Here is a 22468-nt window from a genome sequence, read left to right on the forward strand (position 1 = left end):
GCAATTCTTTGCAACGTTAATTTTTGTTTCCCACGTTGATTGCGCGACGTTGCTTTATTTCGTAGAGCTCGGGTATTCGTTGAAAATTCGTTAGATTTAATCGGGGAGTATCGAATAACCGCAGGATTATTTCGATGGAAAGTTTTTGTTTAAAAACAACAATTGGTCGGTTCTGATAAACGATTAATATTAATGGAATATTTGTATCGGTTATCTATTAAGGCTGCAACGATCGATCGTTCGCGTAAAAAGGAGCACTCCGTTCCGGCAGCAATTACTGTCAGAGAATATGGTAATGGCGGATCACTGGGTGCTAGCTGCGAGACGAAAACGCCACCGGTTCGTTAGAAAATTCTTATGTATCAAGTCCTGAAATATGAGCCCGGTTTACCCTCGTCCCGGCCACGAATCCGTCTGGCTACAATATTAAATCTCTGCGTTCTGCCTGACAATCCTTCTGTCATCTAACCACCGTCGCGTTTTCCATCCACTCGTATTCCATCGAGTCGTTTCTTTAATAATGAATCCGAAACGTAGAAACCGATCGTCGAAAATATACGATTCGCCGTGCATCCTTAACAATTGAGGAATTTCGAAATAAAAAGCAGAGGAAACCGGATCGGAATATCATTTTTCTTGCAACGAACGATGCCGCGGCGATTCATCAAACCTAACAATGTCGGTAAAAGTTTCATTTGAATCACAAATCGTCGATCGAATTTCTTTTTAAATCTGGAGACAGAAACTTTCAACAGGAATGTTTACAATGTACAGTAATACGTTAATACGTTAAATCTATCCATCCAGTTCCAAAAATTTGATCAACTCTTTTATGCATATACGTACTAAAGGAAATACAAGGAATTCATTTTGCCAATAAAGAAAATTCGACTGTTACCTGAGTCCATCAATTTGACTAAGAATTCCATCTTCAGACACGCTCGAGTCTCTCCTTCGAACTGATCAGAAAATTTTGACAAGAACGTTCAACCTATTGTCTATGAATAAGGCGGCGGAATTCATTCTGCGAACGAAGTAGTAACACGAGAAATAATCGGAGATCCGTTCAGTCAGCGGTGGCTGGCGCGACTATGGCTTTAAGCGCTCGTATAAACTTCCAGAATTACGTTGGAATAATTAGTCGAGGCTTGATTACTCTCTGAAACGTTGGTGCGCCGACAATTCGGCGTACCTTGTCTGAACAACGCCCAAACTAGGGTTTCACTTCCACTCTCTTTCTCCCTATCTATCTATCTATCCATCCTCCCTCTCCTCTTTTCTCCCTTGTGTTTCACCCTCTGGCATCGTTTTCTTTTCTCTCCCCCGGAAAGAAAAAGTAATCCCCGCGAGAAAAAGCGTCCGGATCGGCACTAGGTGTTACAGTCAGGGGACTTCTTATTCCCGGAACAACGGTACTCGGCTATCGATCCTGCATCGAACGACAGCCACGACGTGTATTGATAGTCGTGGCAGCGGCGGCTTGTTTGCTCGAAACATCGAATTTTCCGTGAAAGTTTACCGCTCGTTCTCTCTCTCTCTCTCTCTCTCTCTCTTCTCTTCTCTTTCTTCGACAAAGAAGCTGGAGCCGGCTTACGTGCCGTTGAATAAACGGATCAACCCTGCCGCGTTCGCATCTCTTTGCGAGCTACTTAAGTTCTTTGCTCACCGCTGCCCCATGCCTCGTCCCTTGTCGTTCCGCGTCATTATTCGTCGCCATGTTCGCAGAGAACGCGGAAACCGCGCCGACATAGACGGGGTAAAACTTGGCCCGAGGAAACGTCGTCGGCGGAATTAGCGAGTTATCGCCTGTTTGAACAATACCGTCCGTACTTTCGGAGATCCGCGAAAGAAGCGCCGAATGTTTGTGTCGACTGTTCGCCGGACGTGCAACTGAAATTTTTGAAGTCAGTATCCCACGCATGTCTTTTGTCCTAAATATATACGCTCGTGGAAAGTTTTCAATTTACAGGCGATTATTTCTTTCAGAGACATTGCACGAAAGTCTCCATGCTACTCATTGTTATGCTAATTAATTGTTTCGGTGTTTAGTATATTTCTGGGGTACAGTTTTTGATTTCGTTTCAAATTTTGGGTTTTGATAATTACAGATTGAAGTATCAGAGTTTTTCAGTGGAAACATTTTCAGCCAAACAGCGCGAGCGATCAATCGTTAAATCCACGAAATTAATTTCATCGATTGATCGTCAAATTTGTATTACGCGTTCAAATTACGAAGTTCTTCAAAAATCAGTAAGAGACCAATAATACATTAATAACAACAACAACAACAACAACAATAATACTAATAAATATGAACAAATTTTCTAGAGCGCGAGACAATTGAAAATTACATGAATTTTTCAATCGAACTACGTACATGAAAGCTATCCTCGATCGAAGAGGAATTTTCCGTGGTAAACGAATGGAATTCTATATAATTCAGAAATGCTTCCGTTCCGAGCCCTCGACAGAATCGCGTTACAATAAAATCTAATCCGCCCCGCTTGCTAGGCGGGAATCGGCGAAATTATTCTGACGAAACTGTATACTTCGGACAATTATTGGGGGTTGCCACGGCGTTTCCTTAGAAACTTTGGCTCCGGATGGATCCCGCTCATTCTGGGTAACCAGAGCCGGCGTTCGGATCTCTTATTTCCCGTTTGCCAACCGAGGGAGGGGCGAGAGAGAGAGAGAGAGAGAGAAAAGAATCGTGTTCCGATGAAAAAGCACCGCGAAACTGCCGAGTTTACCTTTCAAAGTCGCGGCACCGATGAAGTCGGCAGAAGAGGAATGGAGGACAAGAGCGGAACGAAGGAGGGAAAGAGAGGACGAAGAGGGAGGAAGAGCGAGACACGAATGAGCGGTGGCATGAGCGAAACGAGTTCCGCACACGCAGATGTGGAAACCCGAGCCTGCGAGCTTGGTACTCAAAAATGAATTTAAGCTGAACGATGGCTGCACGAAGCGCCGGAAACTTTCGCGGAAAATTATGTGAGATGCGCGTACACTCTCTGCCTAACGTGGGCCAGACGCCCTCTATCCATATTCCTACTCTTCGTCTCTACCCGCTGCCGCCGCCGCCGCTTTCTTCTTCTTCGTCCTTTTTCTCTGCGCTGCTGCCCCCACCCTCTCTGTTCCCCCTTTGACTTTCTTTTTCCGCAGCGGCGAAAAGAGAAAGAATCGCAGACTCTTTCCCGGGGCTCGCCTCTATTTAATTCTCTTCTAAATCCGCGCCACAACTAGACGAATTTTCGTTCCCCGTCGCTCGCCCGCGCAAAAACCTCGGGGGCTTTTCCTCGAGCTCGCGTGAGATGTTTGGCGAACGTGTTCGAGGCGGGGGATTCAAATGTCGTAACCGATGAAAGAAGAATTCTGTGCACACGCACGTACTATTTACGATGTAGAACTCTCGTTCTTTTCTTTCATGGTCTCGTTGTTTTTTGTTTTTCTTTTTTTTTTTTTTTTTCTGGGAAATATGTTACAAGTATGTGCGCACACGTACGAAGATTAGGCTAGGTTCTCGGTCAGATGTTACGAGAGATGTTAAATGAAGAGCAAGCGAGGAAAATGTGATGAGTCTATTTTCGTTGATTTTACGAACATTACGTCGGCTGGCGGTTGAAAGTGAATATTTCAACAAATTCAAAGCGGTCGCTCAAATATTAATACAAATAAATGAAAACGTGTATTAAAATTATTAAAGACCGTGATTATCATGTTGTAAAATTTGCGTAATGATATTTCTAACAGTTTCTATTGAGTTACAGCGCATTTAGGACAAACTCGTGCTCGCATTCGCGTCGTTTATTACACCAGACGAGTGCTGGTATGATAAATGAACGCGAATTTAGTTGAAATTGCGGACAGACGAGCATTCGTTCGTTTGGTCTAAGAAATCAAAAATACATCAACAAAGAATGTATAATGTAACAAGAAAATACAAATAAATTAACGAAATGATCGGAATGGGAAATCATTTAACGAGTTGGAAGATACAAGCTCAAGTAATATGTAATGAATTCGCAATGTTTCACGCAAGAAACAAATGTTACTCTGCACAATTAATATCCGTAATATTTTTGAAATATTCTACAAAAGATAAATAAATTAGCGACTTGTGTTTCTCACCATGTGATCCACAAATGAGATATTCGATCCGATCCCTGTCCGACATAATCATTATTTCCTATTTATTTTTATTTTCTCTGCCGGTAGAATAATTATTATTTCGCGTTGGCTTTTATTTTTCGCCTCGGTAGAAAAATGTTGGTTATTTTGTAGTGGCGATACGTACGTACGTTTTTTTCTTCTTCTTCTTAAAATTAGAGGGGCAGACAGAGAGGGGAGGGAGCAGGGGGGTATAATTAAACGAAATAGCAGTTAACCAGGAGGTCGGGATATATATTTCATTAAAACCGCGTCACCAGCGCACACTGCCTTCAGTCCTTTGTCGCATACTTCACGATTATTATGTTTTTACCGACGCGATCGGAGAAAATTCTAATTGGCGCGGCTCTCAAATTAACCCGGCCGCCGGTTTTCCCTATCGCCGTGATTTATTATTATTCCAAGCTCGGTTCGGTCGTCGGCTTACAAGCCGAGCTCTTTCATCAGTCGATAATTATTATTTCTAATTATTACCGACAGCGGAGAGAGGAAAAAAATATATATAAAAAAGAGAGAGAGAGAGAGGAGCGAAGGAAGGAGAGAAAAATCAGTAAAATACTCAAATAAATTCGTCGAGCGATATTTGGCCTCTTCGTCGCGCGTAATTGAACGAATCGAGAATTTCGTGTCCGCCGGCAACCCCATTATTTCGCGTTTCGTCCAATCAATCGAATTGTACCGGCCAATTATAATTCGTACGAGCGATTTACGAGGACAAAATGAAGAAAGAAGCGTACGAAAAAATAGAGAGCGTTTATGAATCAACAACAAGCTCTGTTGTTGTGGAACGATCCAATTTGATTTGAATTAAACCAGCCAGACTCGTATAACCTTGGCGAAATGAGAGCGAGCGGGATGTTGGAAGTGATTCGTTGGTTTTAATTCGTCGGCAAATAAATCGGTGAGAATCGATGAGAAATGGTTGGGAAATAAAAAGAAATTGCAAAATCCGTGTACTCGAATTAAGGAGAGAGGCAATTTCGAAATGGGTTACCGAAATAACACGAGGTTTTCGCTGGAGGAAACGGAAACACTTGGCCCGCCGGTTTTAATTGCACCGGTATTAATTTAATGGTACCTCGATGAAAACTTTATTCAATTAACGCTAATGGCCTTCAAAGGCTTCGCGTAATTGAACGAGCTAACGTAAATAATCTGTCCCCCTCTCTCGATCTTCGTGCTGACGATAGATCGTAAGTGAATCTTCGAGTGCTATTGAAAAAAACAAGAAAAAAAAACAAGAAAAAATACGATTATGAATAAAAATCACGCACGAAGATAGAACTTTTGAGATACTTTTGAGGAAATTTTACGAAACTCGATAGAGATCCAGAATTCAATCAAATTTTGAGTTAACGTTCGTAAATATAAACTTCAAAAGTTTTAGGACACGTTTCGTTTTTAATATTCGTACTGGCCACTTTTGGTAACAATTTTTACAAGGGATTGGTTAATATATATATATATATTTATATTATATTTATTATATTTAAATAAATTTAAATATATATTATAATAAATATATTATTAATAAATTTAAATATATATATATACATTATATATATATTTAAATTTATTTATAAATACCGATGGTCACATGGCAACATCATTGGTTACCAGAATCAGATATTGCTACAACAACGTCAACTGCCGTGAATAATGAAATGGTTCAATTGTATGTACATTTTATAATATGCTTGTGTACAAAGAAACACTTTAATATAGTGTAACAATACTCTTCGTTGCACAAAGTATACATTATTTAATTTCTGTCCAATTTTGTTCCATGTCCCCTGAACGTACGTACGTGTTTGTCTGTGTAATTTCTCGAAAACAAATTCGCCGCTGTATATATCCAAAAGTTGGAGTTTGACTAGGATGTAAGTTGGTCGTGTACACGATATAACTCGTCCGTATTTTGTTTAGCCTGGACTTCATTCTATTAGCATCTAACAACGTTCCGAATAATCCTGAGCAAAGAGGAGCCGACAGAGAAATTCCCGTTTCATCAACGAGTCACGTCAAAAGTGTGTCGCTAACCGAATTCGCTTGATTGTGCGCGGGACTCGACGCAGCTGATGTACTGCAGCGGAATTATTCGCTGTCATGGCTCTGACTCATTGTAACATTCATGGTCTCAGGCTGCCGCTAAGGGACAATTTCGAAAATAGAATCAACTTTGCCGTCGCGCTATCTCGTGCAGGCTGCATCTCCGGATACCAAACTTTGACACTCCGTAAAGTAATTGCGCACGATTCGGTAAGTGCTGTTTTTCCTCCGAAATTCGCTTTCGCAAGTTTGACAACGTGACCACGAGTCGGCCTTTGTCGATAAATTATGATACTCTTCTTCTCTTTCGTCTCTCACACTTTGACGAAATACTTTGATCCCTCGTTTAATACCGTTGATTATGTCGAAAAGTATAGTGTTGTACGAATTCTCGCACGAGTGATATTATGTTGCAAAATGCCTCGTCCAAAAAGAGTGCGTTACGAATAATATTTCGTGAAGGAGTTATTTGTAATTTATAATCGTCAGCCTGTTCTCCCGTCTTTCATTTCTCTTTCTTTGAAATCAGAACCCATTCAATTTCTAAAACCCCACACGCGACACGCGGCTGTTCGATAAATCCGGAAAAAATGAACCAGCACGATCGTAGACGAGCCAATCGTGAAATCGTCACGCGTTACAGCAAGAGAGAAACACTATCGCTCGACGCTCACGAACCCGCCTTTAGAAACGTTGAAAACGAACGAGCGAAGAATCCGTGAAATGAAAAGCATATCGACGAGCTTTCTCGCGGGTGGAACGCGCGCCGGAATCAGAAACAAGGCTGGAAAGCGTGGGGAGTTCGAAATCCGTCGAACGGGCGAGGATTTAATACAGCTCGCTGCATACTAAATCTGCAAGGGCAGAGGAGCGTCGGTTGCGATAGGGCGCGACGTGGAACGCGAAATGGCCGGGGTAAAAGAAAAAAAAAAAAAAAAAAGAAAGAAGAGAAAAAAAAAGGGAAACTCATCGAAGTCCCTGGCTGTTGGTTCGCTTTTACCCTCGATCGTCCGTAAAGGGAACACCCAAGGTGAGGGGGCGAGAACGAAAGGAGAAAGTGAACGAAACAGGAAACGAGCGAGTAGGAAAGGAAGAGGGCAAGAGGGAGAAAGAAAGACAGAAAGAAACAGAGACAGAGAGAAGGAGAGAGAGAGAGAGAGTGGAAGGAAAGGGAGCATTCTCTGGAAATCCTAGAGCTGCTTGTATAGCGGCGCTTCTGTTACCGGAGGGGTAAATCGGTATCGTTTCGTTTAAATCCACGTCGTTTTACGAGCTACCGGTGGTGCAAGGAATGAAAGAGAGAGAAAGAGAGAGAGAGAGGGAGGGAGGGAGAGAGAGAGAGAAAGAAAAAGAATGAAAGAAAAAAAAGGAGAAAAGAGCGGGAAACCTTTCACGAGACGCCAGGGCGAGCTCGCGCGCACTCCTCCGCCAATGGTGTTTATTTTAGAATGCTTCGTTCGTCTCCGTAAATGCAATTACGGTCTTCCTGCGGGAATCGATTATCGCATTAGGTTATCCCGTCGACGCATCGGCTTCTTGAACGGCGGGGATTTAAATGGGAACATTTTCGGCCGGACGAGGTTTGCATTACATGAATACGCTATATTTCTTTTAATTTCTGGAGCATACGTCTACCGAATTCAATCGAATTTATAATTCTTGTGTTAGAAATATACGTACGTGAATGCATATAGAAAGGAAAATAGGAAATTTTAGAAAGATGTAAACTGCTATGTTACTACTCGCACTTTACTGCTTGCACTTTAGATTAATCGGTAGCAACATTCTGCAATTATCTATATTTATTTAAACAAATGGCCAATAAATAAATATTTAAACAATATAGAATCGTAACGAGCTGTCAACTCCGTTTTTTCACGTCCTTGGATTGTTATAAATTGTCATACGAAGATTTTCTTGTCACTAACACGGTAGAGCATGTCTGACTGTATACCGCCTCTTTCTACTTACTCTCCTATTACTCCACCGCTGAAACACTTCTCGCGCAGTTAATTCAGCAATAAAACGTTAACGTGACAGTGAAAATAGAATAAATCGAAAGACAACTTGCACCAAGATTTGTTCAAAATTCATAAATTCCGCGAAGTATCGTATAAATTTCGCGTAACGAATGTTAACACACGACCAATGTGTTCACGCCCGTGCGCGAATCGTGCGAGATGGAGAATAAATATTAAACATTTGTGCGAAGAACATCGTGAAGCACGATTCTCCCTTGTATTCTCGCACGGTGTCTCTCTTATTTCACGAAACGAATAATTCTCCCCGACATCGTTGGCTACGCGCCCGTAAGTGGAGGTCACCGGTTTCCTCAACGCGCTCTAACACCCGAGAACTTTGTTACAAATGTCAGTGAAGGCGAAATGTAAAAAGTCCGCGTAAAGGGTACACTCTTGACCCAGTTCCGACCCGCCCGCCCTTTTAAATTAGTTCGCCAAACAAGAGGAGCCAGCTAGAGCGACGGAAGGAAGAAAGGTGCCGCGGGAAATGATACGAGGTGTGTGTGTGTGTGTGTGTGTGTGTGTGTCTACGTACGTATATATCTCTGCGCGAAAAGGGGAACGACGGGTAGCAGAAAGGGCAAGACTCGTAAGACAGCAATCTACAACACGGTCCACCGAGAGCTGTAACACCGCTAGAATCGAACTTGTAATAAGGTACATCTCGCCCACTCACCAGAAGTCGATTGCTCCTTAGGGACAACAACCCTGCGCCTCGCGTCTTTCCACTGTTGTTCCTTCTATAACCTTTCGATATTGTTTCGTTTGTGAATCGACTGTACGTGAAACGTGGAAACCTCGGTGAAATTACGTTGACGGTTCAAATTTCATTACTTCGCGTTATTGATTCATTCGGCGTTTGTGCAATAAGGGGGGGGGGGGGATTTTAACCGAATGAATCTGTTTCACGGGAGAAGTCATAGGAGGTACAAATTTTGAAATATTTAAACTTGCATCAACGATCAGTCATTTACGCTACTCGTACAATTTATTTGTTTGTAATTATTTAGAAAATATAAATAAGAATATGTTTAATAATAGTAATTATTTGAACGTGTTTCATTGCACGAGTTTCATCGTACGAGAGTACATTTAATTGTTATTATTTAGAAAATATTAATTAAGAATATACGCTTCCTGTTGTAAATATTGGAAATTATCACGTCGCGGCAATGCAGTCTCTTTGTGTTCAACTGTTCGTTATTCATTACTTTATTCAATTTAATTACCAATGAAATCATTTCGCGAGAAGAACCTCGAACGAGATCGTTTTCGAACATCGCGCGTATCCTTGTTTCTCGAAAATAAACCTTCAGTATTTTGCACGTGTGCGCGCGCGCTAAGCTCGATGAAAATTAATATCCCCGGTTTTTCTCGCGGTTTTTGATGCTCATTTCTCTAACGGTAGCTCGATAATTGATCTATAAAATACACTTAAATCTATCGAAATGTGGAATCGGGCAGATGTTTCCTGCAATTATTGCTTAAACGAGAATGCAACAACTTGGTCGCAAAGAGACGCGGGAAACAGTCCGAGAGGATGATTAATATCGATTCAACGAGTCGAAGCTGAGGAGGGGAGGAGAGGGTGATCGTCGTCGAACAACTGGAGGACATCAAAGTATATCGGCAAGGGTTTTCGCCATTCTTGCCCTAAGGATATTACGCAGACCGGGATGAGGCAAAAGAGCAGAAAAGTTGAAATAATTCCGCGCCGGGGAAATATGGTACAATCTTCTTTGTTTAACGGAATACCGGAGCGACCGACCAGATACTGGAATGATCAAAGAGATCAACCCGAGGCACCGTCGGATCTTTTAAGAATTTATATTGTCTCATTTCGAGTGTTTATTTTTAATTACGCCCGTATGAAAAGGGGTTTCAGCGGGACCGCGAAATTCTTGATTCTTTTAATATTTTAAATCCGATGGGTTTTCTGCTTGAGAAAGAAAGAGAGAGAGAGAAAGGTTTTTTATATGGAGATTTTTATTGCCTTCGAATATAATTATCGATTTATTTAATACATCTTTATGTTTTACTTTTATTCAGCCGTCTGTTCAAATAAATTTGATCGTTACTGCATTAAATGGCATGATCTGCTTCATTGAAATTTAATAAGGAGCATAGTTTATCTCCCACAGAATAATTGACACATCAAATTTTTAGAATATAGCTAGAAACACATATCTCAGTCGCTCTAATATGGATAGTCACTTAAATGGATAGTCTCTGCAGGATAAATTTCCATCAATCTTCAAATATTTTATTATTTATTTATACCGATCAATATTAGGTTTTATCAGTATCCTAATTGTGAGACTCCCTCTTTTGGGAGTGAGGTATTTAGATAAATACTCCTACTTGAGATAATTTAATACTGTATATAGCTGAAATAAAGGTAGTGACCAAAATCGGATTAAGCATGTGCCATTTGAAATATATTTTATATATTTACGTGCATATGTATGTACGTGTCCAAAAGGAACTCATGGACGAGTAGTGTAAACTGTATTGCATACGTTTTCTTATTTATTCCACGTTGCTGCCATTTGTCTTAACCTAACCTTCCGTTTTTCACTCTCGCCGCGGTATCTCGGTTTTCATCAGATTGAATTGTATCATTGTCTCTGCTTCGAGAGAGATCGAATCATCCCCTTTTCGTGCCTCGCCCTCGCTTCGCATCCCACGTCTATCGATTATTCAAACGTCTATTTTTACCTGTAACGTGAGTCGAGCCCACTCGCGAGTCACTTGCTCTGAACCTTCGGTCGATTATATCATTCAGTATAATTCCCAGCACACGTTTTTTTTTAACATTCCCGCGCCAAATTTTAATTGATACCACTCGCTCAAGCTCCTTGCTGAAAAGGAAAACAGAAAAACAAAGGTCTTCCCGAAGGAATGCAGGATCATCAAACGTGAAATGTTCAGACTTTGATTCAACTGGCAGAAGCACAGAGCGTGCTGCAACAAAGGTGCGTTACGAGAGAAACAAGAAGAAAAATAATGGAAAAGACGTATACTTTGTGAAAAACGGTGGATAAGGCAAAGACTTGGCAATGGCGAAGGGGTCCCTGGTGTCAGTCTTCCCTCACGCTGCGATGCCTCTTCTGTTTTTATTAAAAGCTTTACTCTCCGTCTCTCTTTCTTCCCTGTCATTCATCGTTCCTCCTTTCGTCGTATAATATTACTCGTTCTTTTGAAAGTGAAAAACAGAACGAATGTCGTCTAAGAGACTCAATTCTTTGGCGACTTTCGTGCGACTTTCGTGAATTATTTCGATGAATAATCATCATCTTCGTGGTATGTACCGGTGCTCTGCGCCCGTTTCTAAAGAATCGATTCGCCGTCGTTATCCTCTCTCTTCTTTCTCTCTCTCTCAAAAAGGGGAAGAAAGAAGACGCAGATCCCACGGTAAAACGATCAGGCTTTGAGTCATTCTTCATTGAAGACGCCGCTGCGTTTGCGAACCTTACACGTGACTGCTCTCTCGTTAGGAACAAGCTGCTGGTCTGGTTTTTCGTCCGCAGAAACCCTCCCCGGTTTCTGTGTCGCGTCCACGAAAACAGTTAACGATATTCAAACAAACCTTCGTCTCGAGAATGCCTAGGTTTAAAAGGGGATGAGACGTGGATGAATGTTTTGATATCAATCTTCAACCACGTGATCAGAGTTTCCAGTGGATCGCGTGCCGAGAGAGAGTCTCGATGGTTCCAACGTACGTTTTCTTCCAACCCAGGTGCATCGTATAAATTTTCGAGTTTTATATTCAACAGTAAATTGACTACGAATTGCCAGTAGATCGACGACTTTTATATTTTCGTCAGAGTACAGTTAAAAAGAAAAAGGATTTATTTTACGTACATTCTGCGCGTTTTTAAACTCGTTTTATAACTCGCGTGTTCGTCACTCTGCTATTTCCCGAGCGTTAAAACAAACCCACTGCCACCAACGAGGATAGCTTGGCTTAGAATATTCGATAATTATCACCGAACGCACGCGGAACACCCAATAACGAGAGCAACAGAAATTTCACGCAAATTTCTCCGCGAAATTCCTACCATTCCGCTCGATTAATTTCAACCCTCTCGCTGGATATTCTAACGAGAGAAAGGAGAACTACGACAGGTGCACACACCCACACACACTTCCGCACACGCTTCTGTTCACTTTACTTTTATATCATCTCGATCGGCCGATATTTTTGGCGAGGCGATCCTGAATCAACGGACGCGTTACCCCGATCCAGCGACACGCCTCTCTCCGATGTTACTTTCGCCGAGCGTATTACGTAAAACCGGTAAACGGAATTACCTCGCGTTGACAGATGCAAACGGGATGAAACTGTCCCGTTCGCGTTCGCCGGCGAAGTCCATCGAATGTTAATCGCATAATCTAATATTTACCCTCGTCTGTACGACGCCGTGTGCACCGCAGTTTTTCCCTCGTCCCTTCTTCCTTAGCCTTTGATTCCATCGCGCGCGCGTTCTGCCCTCCCCTCTCTCTCTCTCTCTCTCTCTCTCTCTCCCTCTCTTTTTCTTTCTGTCTTGGCCGAATAACTCTTGAATCTCATTCTCACGTGCTACCGTTGAGCGCATGGCCGCTACTTCTATCGTTTCGTGCTTGCGGTCCTTTCGCAACGAGGAGTGGGAAGGAACAAAGCAGCGAGACTGGCTCCGAGGGCGGCAGGGGGTAAAGGTAATCCCTATTGTTTCTCCTGTCCCATAAATCCTACTAGCCGCGTCGCCTTCCCGCCTCCTGTGCTTCTCCGCTCTTCTCTCGCTCTCCTCTCTCTCTCTCTCTCTCTTCGCTCTCTTTCTCTCTCTTGCGCACTTCGGTTTACCGACAACACACCCCCGCACCCCAACCTGCTACAACTCCCGCTATTCTCAATCCCCTTGCTACGCCTTTCTCGGCGTGCTTCGTAAATCTCGGTCCAGCTGTGCTTTACGGCACACATGTACTTCCGGGAAGAATACAAGCGATCCTATCTCCGATTCCAAGGGGCCTCGTCCCACCACCACCCTCGATGCCCCTGGTCGCTCGAGATGGTTAGGTTAACGCTCGATCCGTGAAATGTCAGAATTTTCTTTTTTTTTTTTGCTTCTCTTTCTCTTTGCTCTCGGAATGACGAAACGCGATCAAGAGCGAACCGTGGAAATTCAACGAGAGTGATTTTAGTAGTTGTAGATGGTTGATTAATTCAACAAATTGAGTAAATGAGTCATTGAGTAAAAATTGTTTTCAAGAGAAGGAGAGGAAACACTTGATATAGCTATATACTACTTTCAAGATTATATATCGATTCAAGATTATTTTATTTTATTTGCGTTCAAACTGAATGGCCTTAATGTCGACGACAGTTAGTTAATTCAACAGTAGCTTGCAGGAACGAGAAGGTTTTTATTTATCCTCGTACGATTTCAATATTCTCCTTCTGGATAAAGATAGCTGACCGTTTTTGAAAATTTGTCGCGGCACTTCGAGTTTCGATACCCTGTTCCACGGGGGTTGTTTACGATCCATAACGCCTTCGTCGAGCCACTTTAGATACGCGAGCCACGTAGAAGGGGTAGTTTTTTTTTTTTATCAAAACCAAGGAAGGGTCGCTACTAATTTATGACGTTAAGTTCTGACGTCTTGTTGCGCCTCGCTTGTACTTTTTATTTTCAACTCGTACATTTATCACGGTTGTTTATATAACGCGATCACACGCTTTTGTTTCTGAAATCTGCGGAAATGTAACCGTGACAATTTCCGTCCTTCGAATGATATACGTATTTTAGTATACCTGTGGAATATTTCTCACAAGTTCAATGCTTCTCGTGTTTATTATTTATTATTTATTTTCTTTCTTTTTTTAGTTTCAAGTCTATTGAAATACCTTCCGGACAATCTAATCGTCGATTCAAGATCAACTAACGTTTCGTTTCAGAAATCAGCGATTAAATCAGTAATTGACAATCGAATATATTTTTGCAAGATCAAGAGTAAATGTAAAAAATGATGTCCACAACATCGTCACTTTATTTCGTATTTTATTTCCAATATCTCGTTCAGAATATTCTCGTAAATGACAACGTTCGTTTTGCAACAAATTTCAAGCAGATCCGCCTCCAGATTTCACTCTACGCAAATTAATATTTATTAATTAATCCCGGCCTCGAAGAGCAACGCAACTAACCGACGTTCTTTTTATTTGCAATTACAGATCGAGGATGCCATGCTGATGTTCGATAAGCAAACCAACAGGCACAGAGGTGAGTGAAATTCCCGATTTTCTCGAAAGAAGAGTAACCGGGGTAGAACGAAGCGGGTTTCCTCTCCCCCCGCATATACAATAATTCGATACCCGTGGGACGATAATTGCTGTTTAATCACCGGTAATCGTTAAAACGCGAGCTCGCGTTCGCGTCAGAGGACTGCTGACGTCGTGCTTCGTCCGCGGGCGAAATTTCGTTGTGCATTCGCGGCTCGTGCGTGTGCGTGTGCGTGTGCGTGACACGCAAGTTCACCGCCCCCGCGCAAATATGCTGAAAATATGGTCGAGACTGTTCTCTGTTTAGCGAGTCAATAATACTGGCGTGTTTCGCTCGCGTGGATCGCGCACCGGGTAATTAACGAGTCGAAACTATAATTAGTAATTACGGTAATACGCGCGCGCGACGCCGATGCGCAGTCGAAGATAAATAACATTAATTTGACGCCGCCGATCGGACCGTTAATCACGACGGTGATTGCGTGATTCAACGTTAACGCGCGCCTTTCTTATCCTCGACGACGCGCCCGTCACCTAGGAAAATTCCTCCGTGTTTTTCGCCGATCGAACATCGACCAAACGAGATCGAGGCATTTTATCGATACGTTTTGTAACGAGAAGCTTCAAATTGATTCAACGGACTCTGCCTCGGGTAATTTTGGTGGTGTCTGAGAATCGAATGATCGACAATCTGCCAATACTTTTTGGGGAAACTTGAGGATGGATATTTATAAATTTGTATTAAACGAAAACTCAAATTTCCTTCCTTCAGTTAGGTTCGTAATAAATGCATGAACATCCGCAGCGATCAAATAACAAAGTACGAAGAAGTGGAGGAAAATTTCTATACATCGATTATATTATCGAGACGATTGCATCGTCATTGAATTGCACGATATAAATTTCCCTCTTTTATTAGACGAGCACGTACGTAGTTATATATCGGATGATGTGTAACAATTTAATCGAATCGTCCCACGGAATTGGACCAGAATTCGAAGATATCGGTCGTAGCTACATATTATCAATAGACGCGGGAAAATTCCACGAGAGAGGGTAAAAACGCAACAGTCTTCGAGTTCCAGAGTGGCTCGCGCCGGGCATAGCAATCGCTCTCGAGATCTTAGCGGGGCCAGCTTCCATTCAGGTGCGATTAACATAAAGAATAAAGGAAGGGGACGCGTGCCAGGAATCGAAACGGCGGGCATTTATATCCGGCGCGCGTACCGCGTGTACAAACGACCGGAAGAATTTCGCTCGCGGTGGGAAAATACGAAAAATGTAAATTCATCGTGGCTCGATTAGAAGCTGAACCGGAGTATTGTGTAAAAAGCGAGAGAAAGAGAGAGAGAGAGAGAGAGAGAGAGAGAGAGAGAGAAAAGAAACGGATGAGAAGGGAAGGGAGTGGAGAAGGGAGGAGGGAAGGAAACCAGGGCCGCCTTTGAAATTTGCATAACACCATCTGTTATCGTGCGCTTTCTTTCGAGCCCAGCCGAAGGTCGTTCCGAATGTCTCGCGCGGCACTCCACGTTCGCGTCTTTAGCGTAACGATAGCGCTAGATTGAGAGATAAACGGCCGTGTGAATAAATCGTTGCGAGTGAAACGAGCAGCGCTATCGAGGTTTTCGTTTCGAGATTCACCCGATTGTATGGGGTTTTTCTTTTAACGCCAGTAATTTGTACACTGTGGCTACTGTGAACGTTCGTGGATGATTGATACGACATTTCGTTACGAGTCGCTTCGACGTAATACGATACCACTTTTCAAAGTTTCCACGGAATCTCAGCGAAATTAACGTTTGTTCTTAACGTCACGCGTGACTGAAACTATATGCAATGAATTATACAGCTTGGTTGAAGAATAAAGTCGTAACCATTCATTTAGAAATTTGACAAATTTATACAGAGAAATGAAGAGGAGCTTGTCGAAAACGGAAAATATAAACTTAGGTGTACAATTTATCGTGTCGTATCAAGAAACTTTCTCGGCAGAAATCCACACGTATTTAAAACGTATCTACGGATCAAACAGAGGCGATGTATCAATCCCAGAATCGAACGACCCCACGCACCAGGATTCAACGTTCAGGATGAATGAAATATCAGGCTGCTAGACGCAATATATATATATATATATATACACACTATACATGTATATATATATACTACAGACGGTGGGTGAAGTTTCGCCTGTTCCTCGTAGGAAAACGGGATGGAAACAAGAGCAAGGAAGCAAGACGGAATACGAATGGAAAGGGGTCTGGGCTGTCGCGAGGCTAGATCTATTCACGTCGGGTTGGTTGAATGGAGTCGATAATCGTCAGCGATCGAAGTGCCCCACCCGGCCGATAATCGGCCGTCTCTCTATCTTTTTTAACGGTATCCGTACCTCTTCCTTCTAACCGTGCGGCCCTCGATTCGTTTCCCGTCCCCCTCTGGCTCTCCAGTTGGAGTGCCTGCCGGGGTCTCGGTGATAGATTCTAATATCGCTTATGAAAAATAGGGGCAAATGGGATATGAAAGCTGGCTCCCTTCGATGCCACAGGGGTCTACCCGCCGCCTCGAGGAGTGGGAAGGGGAGTGAGAGAGAGAGAGAGAGAGAAGATTGGGGGATGGCAGGGGAGGATACCAGCCGTGAAAAAGAGGGAAAACTCGCGTCGCACGTCGCCGGCAAACGGCCGACACCGTGGAAAGGAATAGGTGAAATAGCGGTGGAGAAGAAAGAGAGAGAGAGAGAGAGAGAGAGACGAGAGAAAGAAGGATGGCGAAAGCTCTTTCAAAGCGGCGCGTAATCTCTCTCGCGATGACATCTAATACCATCCAACGTCGGACGAGTCTGTGAACCTCAAACCTCGAACATTACTGCTCTCCGGCAGATTTCACAATATGGTACTTCCATAGCCGGTCTCTGACCCCTAAGGGGATTATCGTCGGATTTTCTGTGAACGATGCGCGAACAGCGGGCTGCTCGGACGCAATCAACGGGACACCGACGGGCGATGGATCTTATCTTCGGTCCTCTTACGTCGCGTTCCGGAGTTTCACGATCACGAAACGATACAGCCGAGTACGACCTTTGACTGCTCGACGGGGATTTCGAGGAAGATTTCGCTTAGTTGTCGTTTAATTATTTAATAACTGCGAATATTTATTTATGATTTTGGGAAATGTGATAATTATTTTCTGAAAAGGGACTCTATTGTACGACGAAGGTTGGAAGATTGCACAGTAATCTACGTATTCTTGAAATCTAGAGTCTAGATCTACAATCTAGACATCGGTAAACGGTGAAATCGAAGCTGAGTGAAATGAAATATAACGACGTAAACATCTACGAAAACTCTTTCAACAGAAATTGGCTCCAAAATGCAGAGTTTCGAATTCGCTGAACGAGGAGGACCGATAGTAACCCAGAGAATGTTCTCCTGCACGTTCTAAATCACGAAACATACGTGGATGGCAATATAAAAGGAGTCTCGGATCGTTCCTCGAATCACCGAGATTGTTTCTCGGATAATCGTCATTCCTTGTCACGACCGTTGTTCGTTCAAGGTCGTTCGACGATGCTTTCTAACCCAAATCCGATTCCGATTGGAACGACTCAGAACCGACGCTAGGATGACACGAAGCGGAACAACGAGCCACCAGCCCTGAACTGCTTGCGGAATTACAAAGAGAGAGGAGAGATCGTTGCCGATGGTACCGTGCCCTTTGCGTTCAAATCCCCGAAGAAGTTGAACCCTCCTGTTTTCTCTCTCTCTCTCTCTCCTTTATCCACGCCATCGTCGTCTTTGTCACCGCCACCGTCACCACCGCCATCAGCACCGGCAACGCCACCATCAAGCCCTGGTGAAAGAAGAATCCGAGCGTTTCCGGACAATTTCGAGTCCCGCAGCGAGCTATGATTTCCACGCGGATGGGCAGCCGGTGCAATTGCAGCAAAGCGTGTCTTCTCTCTGCCGTGCTAGCCTCTCCTCGACGAAGAGGCGCGACTATAGCTCGGAGGCGCGATTATCCAAGCTTGGCTGGCCAAAGGATTTTCTCTTCGTGAGCTCCACCCTTACGCGGGGGAGGATTGCAGGGTGAGAGGACAGGGAAGGGGCACCTATAAGGCAGAGGCAAGCCACGGTTCCGTAGCTTCGCCTCCGCCTACACACGTCTACCTAGACACACACGCGCGCGCGCGCAAACGCAAAGACGAACGCGGATATAAGTGCATACATGGATGTATTTACACACACGGGAGAAGACGGGGTCTATATAGTCGGTCAAGTGTATGGTACAGGTGCATGGGTGTGTGTTGGCGCGTGTACCTTGTCATAAATTGCTGGCACATTGCTGCTGGGTGGGACGTATGTGTTCCTGCATCGGCCAGGACCGCTTCCACCGGTCCTTCTTGATTGCCTACCGGCGATGGTCCAAAAGAAGGAGTTGCCTACTCATGCGTGAACACACGCGTCAAAGGGACGCGCGTCCAGCTTCTTCGATCGTTCATTGAATCTCTCTCTCTCTTTCTCTTTTCCCTGTCGTTCGTGCACCGTCGGCGATCGGGAAGATTCGAGGCGGCCCCCGGGGAAAGTCGCGCCCAGCGAGCTTTATAGAGTCGTTCTTTTCTGTGGGGAAAGGTGTGGATGATGACGCGAGACACGCGTTTCTTTGTGATACAGTCAGCGTTGCGCGACCAAAGACTTTACTTTCCTCCAAATTTTGATCTTACACTCGTTTTAAAAAAAGGGAAGAGAGAGACTGACTTTGAAGACACTTAGAAAAAGAAAATTTAATTGAAAGTCGTGCATACCAACGAAGAGACTGCAGATTTTTATGTAAATTCATAGTTTTCGGAGAATGTAATTAGGAAGAAGTTGAATTTCGGTGAAAAGTTGTTATGGAAGGTACTTCAAGATTTCTTACAAGTTGAATAAATATTCGCAGTCTATCGACAAGAACTTTTACAGATATTATTCCAACTTGGAAATTTAAAATTTAAACTTTCAGAAATGAAATATTTTTTAACGTTAGGAAAATACAAACGCAGAGGAACGCTGCAATGTAACCGCGAAAAGAATGTTAAGAGAGATCCTGGAAATTTCCAGCTTCTGCATGTTGAAACCCAAAGCTATTTCAATGCAAAATCTGTCGCAACTGTTCAATGTTTGATTTAGCGGCGGGAATAGCATCTTGTTGCTTGAAGATTTGAACAAATGCTAACGAGATAATCACTTGAATGTTAATGTCTCAGCGGAGATTTTACTTGATGGACGTCGTTGGAATTCGTAATATCGATAGCACGTATAAAGGAACATTCGTGGAAACCGCCAAAGGAAAAACAAGCTAAATACGTTCTCTTCAACTTCCCGCTTTTAATACACAATCGCGTTTAATTTTTGTCTGAATTATTCAATAAGCAGCTCGTACGTCAATGCGCGGGACCATTTGTCATGTCGAAGCATTGCGTGTCAACGTCTGTACGCGACTAGAAATCCAGCATCTTTTATTAAATTTTTCTTTCTCTCTCTCTCTCTCTCTCTCTCTCTCTCTCTCTCTCTTTCGAACACGCTGACTCAGTGACTTTATATTTAAACGCAAAGAAACTTCTTTCGACTTCCAACTAATAAAGGCTCCGTTAAACATTCAAAGCAACGTGTTTCTCCGTCATTAATTTACTGTCAGAAAACGCTTCGCGTTGCAATGCCAGCAAACAAACCTAAATTCGTAACGTGTGTCTACGTATTCTCGGTTCTCGAAAATATGAGCCGAAAAGAAGACAGGTTACTCATCCAAACAGTAGAGCAAACAAACGAATGTAACATATATTTGGATGAGATACGATCTCTATGCGAATTCGGTGATTTTGTGATTCGACTGCCTTGTCTTTCATATTTCAGTTTTAACTCATTAAAGGCAAAGCGATGATTCATCATGATATTTCAATTTCTTCAAATTTTCTAAAATCATGGAATTGATATGGTAAAGATATAAATTTTTTTTTCCATAGTTCTAATTGCGAATAGAACAGATTGGAAAGAACTGAATATTGCGTTAACGCTACGTTAGTCAGTTCAATGGATTAAACGTAACACATATGGCATGTGCTGTGTTGCAATAGTTATTAATTACGTTTCATTAGTTATTCATACGTGAATATTCATGCGGATTTTCATGCATTTACGTGAAATCTAAAGATACATTGAGGCAAATAATACATGTATTTACATAACTTGCAAAAAGTATTCAAATTGTGGGTATATAATTTTTAGTAAGTTCGGCGATACACAACTGTACAATTTAACGTAATTGGAAACGAAAAGAACGTGTCAGAACCAAAAAAATATCAAGAGACAACATTTCAACGTCTCCGATAGTTCAATACTACGTAATATTCTTCAAATCGTGGAAAGATGCTCGTAGAAAACGTGTTACCGTATCGTGTCTCTTCTCAAGAATCTTTCACAAGAAAGGAATTGCCTTTAAATTGAACAACCCGGAATAAAATACCTAACAGCCAATTAATAACCCTTCCATATTTCCACGGATATTATTAAAAACATAATTTTCCAGTGCACGTTTATTTTCAATATTAAACATAACTTTCAACTACGATCGTTTTCATAAACGAATTATTACAAGAAAGCAAGCTCGGTCGATTCTTGCAGTTGTCGAAAGAATACAAGTTCCAATCACTGACGGACGATTTTGAAATCCTTCGGCGTCGCTTTCACAAAAGAGCAGAAGGAGTCACCGATTCGTCGGAGACGGTGTAATCGCGATAGACGAAAACCGAGCGACAAGGGCAAAGTCTCGACTTAACGAAGCCCGGAATCCCGTGTGCCTCAGGTTGGCGGTCAGGGCCCAGGCACCGTGGATGCAATTACCCGAGGCTTTCCTCTTCGCTGGACAAGGAGAATCTCCGTCCAAGTCCGAGGAAGTTTGGCGAAGCTCGAGTCTCAACAGTCGGCGTGCCGGATACGTTATGCCAGTTTGACGTAATCCCCGCTGCCGCCGCCGCCGTGGCATCAGACGGTCGGCAAGTCGGCGGCGGTGGTGGTGGTGGTGGTGGTGCGGGATCGGTCGTTTCCGGTGTAGTGAAATTCGCGTTTCACGGCCGGGCCAACTCGCATGACGCGCGGTAAACCCGGCTGGCCCGTGTTCTAACTCGCCCACGTATGCAACCGAAGCCGCACCCATCGCTCCGAATAGTTGCAACAGTCGCTTCAATTCGCAACTTGCGAACGCTCGCGCGGATCGTTCCGGAATAGTTTCGAAGCTGTTTCCACCACTCGGTTCGGTTTCCGTGCTCGGTTCTCCATTGCGCGCAACGCGTCAACCTAACTCGTAAGATCGCCTTCTCCTCTCTCTCTCTCTCTCTCTCTCTCTCTCTCTCTCTCTCTCTCTCTCTCTTTCTCGTGCTCTTTGCATTTCTGTCGCTCTGGTAGTTTGCCCGTAAACTAGCGTGGAATCGGTGGGCCGCGCGTAGTCGAGCGGAAAGCCGAGATTGATTTCCACGGTAAAGTTCCGCGTTACTGGTTCTTGATTAGTAATTGCGTGGTCGCGATCGATAAATTCGTGGAGCGCGAGTCACGGGTGCAGCGTCGCGACGTTGCTACGTATTATCGGCGATTCTCTGCGTGCGCTTCGCCCTCGCGGATGCCTGCTAAGAGGAGAGGGGACGATTCACGGAGATGAGGAGTCATGGGATAAAAGCAACGACTCTGTTGCTGGTGTGTGGACGTTTTTTTTTTGGACGTGCGAATGAGAAAGACGCGATGCTTCGTGAGATGAAAGAGACCTCGCGCTTGTTTGTGTATTATGGATTTCAGAGGAGGGTCTTTTTGGTTTTTTTTTTTCAAATTTTCATTCCGAATGCTTTTTTGATATATTCAAGAGAGAAAGAGAGACAACAGTTCTTCGATTGCAATCCGAAAGATTATTTCTATCAATGGAATCATCTGTGATATATTGTCAAATCTTTTTA

The 22468-nt window shown here is 43.2% G+C and overlaps 1 protein-coding gene across 6 annotated transcripts in view; it reads left to right on the forward strand.

Annotated features, from left to right (window-relative positions):
• LOC122530369 (RNA-binding protein Musashi homolog Rbp6-like) overlaps window positions 1–22468 on the forward strand; it is a 501655-nt gene that overhangs the window by 354063 nt on the left and 125124 nt on the right. For all 6 annotated transcript variants that reach the window (XM_043657245.1, XM_043657244.1, XM_043657247.1 and 3 more), the window contains one exon: window positions 14449–14497. In XM_043657245.1, the coding sequence (XP_043513180.1) occupies window positions 14449–14497 (49 nt within the window). The remainder of the gene's footprint in view (window positions 1–14448; window positions 14498–22468) is intronic.

This window comes from Frieseomelitta varia, unplaced genomic scaffold (genome assembly GCF_011392965.1).
Source record: "Frieseomelitta varia isolate USP_RPSP 00005682 unplaced genomic scaffold, Fvar_1.2 scaffold_34, whole genome shotgun sequence".
Taxonomy (NCBI): domain Eukaryota; kingdom Metazoa; phylum Arthropoda; class Insecta; order Hymenoptera; family Apidae; genus Frieseomelitta; species Frieseomelitta varia.